The sequence below is a fragment of the Ursus arctos genome, unplaced genomic scaffold (genome assembly GCF_023065955.2).
Source record: "Ursus arctos isolate Adak ecotype North America unplaced genomic scaffold, UrsArc2.0 scaffold_4, whole genome shotgun sequence".
NCBI classification, from domain to species: Eukaryota; Metazoa; Chordata; class Mammalia; order Carnivora; family Ursidae; genus Ursus; species Ursus arctos.
The window spans coordinates 17,049,888-17,054,499 of record NW_026623056.1 but is presented as its reverse complement, the minus strand read 5'-3'; the positions used below and the strand labels follow the sequence as shown (position 1 = coordinate 17,054,499).

The window sequence follows — 4,612 nt, the reverse complement described above, 5'->3', positions numbered from 1 at the left end:
TCACCCCTGTAGAATCTGCTATCATCTCCCCCTCATCCTCCATTTTACAGTATTTATGGAGAGCCTGTAGGTGCCAGGCACTGTTCTAGGCGCTGCAGATACACCAATGAACAAGACATGCCAAGTTTCAGTTCCTATTCTGCACTATAATAAGATTCCAAACTGGATTCCCAACTTTTGGTCGTCCCTACTTCCAATCCATCCTCCACACTGCCACCAAAGAGACTGTAAAGATAGAGATCTGGTCCGGACACTCCCTTGCTTAAACTCCCAGTAGTAGTTTCCCATCGTGTTTAGACTAAATTTCCATCTCCCTAGTATCCTGTGCAAAGTTCTTCACTGATTGGCCCTCACAGCCCTATCTCCCAGCCTTTACCTCCCTGCACTCTGTATTTGAGCCAGTAAAATCACTCAAAATCCTAGATACACACACTTAAAATAAGCACTTGCTGAAAAAACGTGGCTAGAACGCCATCCCTATTTCAACCTTGTCCATGGAAACACTTTCCATTCTGCATGCCTCGGATGAGAAAGCCCTGGTTATTTACCTTCCTCCAGCTCTGTAGCCTAAGGCAGCGCTGAGGGCACACCTCCCACCGCCCCTGCCTGCAAACGCAAACCCTGAGGGAGCCGGAAGGGGCGGAGCTTCGCGTGGGCCCGGGGCCACCATCTTGGCTGAGCTGGCCGGAAGTGGCCCGGCGAACCGGCGCGCGGGCGTACAGAGGCTGTGCCGGGACGCTGCGCAGGTCTTCGGCGCCGGCGGCATTGCGGCAACGGTCCCGAGTCCTCTGCAGTGCAGCCCAGCATCCCGAGAAAGCCCCCTCTGACCTCTCTCCTAGTCCTCCTCCCGCGGCCCCAGGCTCTGTCCCGCCCCTCCGCCGGGGTTTGCGCAGCGGCTTGCATACCGCTTGGCCCGTGTACGCGCTCTGCACCTGCCTGCCCGAAACATGTTGCAGAAACCCGAGAGCGAGGCTCTCCCCATCCTTCAGGCCGAGGGGGAGAAGGATGGCGGCCGTGACGGTGAGACCCAGGCCCTGACCGCCTCTCAGAAAGAGGTCCCGAGCCCACTCCTGCAGGAGACCCCCAAGGAGGATCTTGGCGCCCGGAGGGAGGAGGGGGCTGCAGAGTCCGCCCTCACCCCAAAAGGCGTGAGGACCTTGGCAGCCAAAGCCTTGGCCCGGCGCAGGGCCTACCGCCGTCTGGATCGGACGGTGGCCGAGCTGGTGCAGTTCCTGCTGGTGAAGGACAAGAAGAAGAGTCCCATCACTCGCTCCGAGATGGTGAAATACGTAATCGGAGACTTGAAGGATCTGTTTCCTGAGATCATCGCAAGGGCCGCAGAGCATCTGCGGTATGTTTTTGGTTTCGAGCTGAAACAGTTTGGCCGCAAGCACCACACTTACATCCTGATCAACAAACTAAAACCTCTTGAGGAGGAAGAGGAGGAGGAGGAGGAGGATCTGGGAGGAGATGGCCCCAGATTGGGTCTGTTAATAATGATCTTGGGCCTTATCTACATGAAAGGTAATAGTGCCAGGGAGACACAGGTCTGGGAGATGCTACGTCGGTTGGGGGTGCGCCCCTCAAAGTATCATTTCCTCTTCGGGTACCCGAAGAGGCTTGTTATGGAAGATTTTGTGCAGCAGCGATACCTCAATTACAGGCAGGTGCCTCACACCAATCCGCCGGAATGTGAATTCTCTTGGGGTCCCCGGAGCAACCTGGAAATCAGCAAGATGAAAGTCCTGGGGTTCGTGGCCAAACTCCATAAGAAAGAACCCCAGCATTGGCCAGTGCAGTACCGTGAGGCCCTGGCAGATGAGGCCGACAGAGCCAGAGCCAAGGCCAGGGCTGAGGCCAGTATGAGAGCTAGGGCCAGGGCCAGGGCCAGTGCCAGTGAGAGGGCTGGTATCGGCCCCTGGTGAGGGCTGGTGGAAGAGTGGCCAGCGGGGTCCTCCTGCTTACGAAAAAGCTACTGTCTGAGTCATAAGTAGTGTCGTTGGGGGTAGGTTGTTAATTAGAAGTTGTATTTGTGTAACTAGGATTTAGGTTTTGTATCTTGCTATGTTTTGTTACATTTTACATACTGTTAAATTGATGTTTATAAATGAGATTGGTCTACTTTTTCCTGTAGGGTTTTGTTGTAGAGTTTGGCTGGTTTTGTAAAATGGATCGAAAACTTGACATTTTGTTCTGTGATCTTGAACAAATGACGCAGCACTATAATGCTGTATGTTAATGGATTCAAGGACCTCAGCAGTGTGATCATCTGGTACCATGAAAAAAATAGCTGATTGGTGTCTAGCTTCCCAGTGCTTTTTGTCTATATTGTATAAAGAAAAAAGACTGACCTGTACCTCTATTTGTTAGCTATTATAGTATCTAGAGAAAAATGAAAATACAATAAATTAGAATTATACCCTGGTACTCTTAATAAATTAAACATTTGCTGAGCATCTTCTTTTGTGTGGTGTTTGGGGCATTGGGGGATAGAATGCTGAACAAGATAAAGGTCCTACATCTTGGAACTGGAGATGAAGAAAATAAACCAGAAATTACAGAGCAGCAAGTTGAAGGCTGCAGAGGAACCACTAACCCAGCTGGACTGATTGGGTGAGGCTTGCCTGAAATTACCTTTAGTCAGACTTGGGGGGGGGCATGTAGAGGGGAGGGAAAGGAAAGTTGGGGTGGGAAATGGTATTGGGAATAACATGGTATTGGGCACAGGTGCCCCTCAATAACATAGGAAGAAGACTTGATTCATGGCAGAGCTGGAAAACACCCTACCCTTGCCAGGGCTCTTGTTCCAGAACAACTCATTCCACTGCACAGTGATGATGACTGTTAGCATTGTGGTCCCCTCCATGTCCCTTCTCTCAACCTCTTTCTACCAAAGCTGTCAGAGACCAAATACTGTAACAACTCAGGAACGCTATGTCCTGTGGGTGGAGGGTACATGTCATGTCCCCTACTATCGAGAAATTGTGCTTCAAGATTTCTCCCCTGGCACTAGGCAGCCTCGGGCCCTCATCCCTGTTTCTACCTGCTGCTTTCCACCTGACACTCCCATTTGGAGGAGACTTGTAAGGCATCGCTCACATTCTTAACTAGTCATGAAGGGCCATCCACGTGAGCAGCCCGAGCCTCCGTGATACCTGCCACTTGCGCCCTGGGGATGCATCCTATGGAAAAGCTATAGAATAATAGGGAAAGTGGTAACCAAACCAGAGATGGGTGTAGAGGGGACTGTGAAACTACCCCCACCCCGCAGCTGCCAAATACGGAAGAGCTGCTTTTCTACATTTTACTGCCAGTTTTTTCCTGCTTTCAGCTGTGTTCAGATAACATTTCTGAGTATGTTAAGGTTGGTGTGGAATACAAATAAATACTTTGGGACACAGGCCCAGGGATCCAGCAAACCAGACTGCGACTGAAGCTATATGCTTATGGGCAAACAAAAGTTTACTAATGAATTATTCATGACTTCTTGCAGTCTATAATTCATTAAACCAACAAATCCTGAGTGTCCACTATATGCCAAGGACCTCGCTGAGTCCCAAAGATGAACGTGGGAAGACTGCCTTTACCTGCAAGGAACAGTAACAGTGATCATTTCTCACACTTGGATTTTCTCACCAGCAATGTGTATACCGGAGGGTCAGATTCCTCGTGATTTGCCTGTGGTCACTAGGTCAGCCAAAGGCAGCACTGAGACTAGAACCCAAGTCCCTGGTCCTCAGTCTAGTGTGTTTCATTTTAGCACATTGTTCCCCATTCCTGGCTTCTAATTTGTTGTGTGTGATCACAATTCCAAACCACAAGCAGGGCCTGTATAATTATCTTCAGTTGCCACTGCTGTCCTTGTGTCTGTGAAATAGCACGGACTACTCCGTTTTACCTGTACCAGACACGACTCCGCTGAAATTCGGATGTGTTAACACCTAGCAAAGACAGGACTACTAACAGCACCATTTATTACACATCCACTATAGGCCAAAGGCATTTCCCCCCTGCTTTTCACAACCGCATTGCAAAGTAGGTATTACTAAACACCTCCATTTTATAGATGTTAAAGACAGCGATTCTTGCCATGTACTTAATCCCTAAGAGAAGCCAGCTTTTTTATGCTTTACATATCTTTTGATGATTTTTATAACGATTTTACAAGGTAGATAATCTGTTCCATTTTGCACAAGCAAAGAGAGTCAGGAAAGCTGGAAAGGTCTCACAGATAGTGTACAGCAAGGATTGGAACCGAACTCTGAATCAAAAGCCTGACTTTTCACTTTTTTCCATTTCCTTATTTGTGGGAATCTTTCCAGACTTGGGTCATCTGTCTCTGAACTCAAGTTCTTTTCTTTAAACCCTGCTGTCTCCTGGAGATACAAACAAGTACTGTGTAGCCAGGCTAATTATGACAAAACGCTGGCCTGCAGGAGGGTCAAAAGGAAGCTTAAATCAAGTTGCAAATCCTCTGCGAACACTGATTCCAGCTCTTCTACTGTCTCCCCAGTGTGCTCAGAGTGCTGATTCCGTGTAGATTGTGTCTCTTTGCTCAAACTCGGCATGTTTCACACTTTATAGGCCATGTTGCCTCAGTCTACTTTAGTCT

At 49.0% G+C, this 4,612-nt stretch overlaps 1 protein-coding gene across 1 annotated transcript; it reads left to right on the top strand.

Annotated features, from left to right (window-relative positions):
* Window positions 1–657: 657 nt before the first annotated feature.
* On the top strand, window positions 658–2,456 carry MAGEF1 (MAGE family member F1). The gene has a single exon (XM_026497406.4). The coding sequence runs from the start codon at window positions 948–950 to the stop codon at window positions 1,923–1,925; it is 978 nt and encodes a 325-aa protein (XP_026353191.2). The 5' UTR covers window positions 658–947; the 3' UTR covers window positions 1,926–2,456.
* Window positions 2,457–4,612: the final 2,156 nt, after the last annotated feature.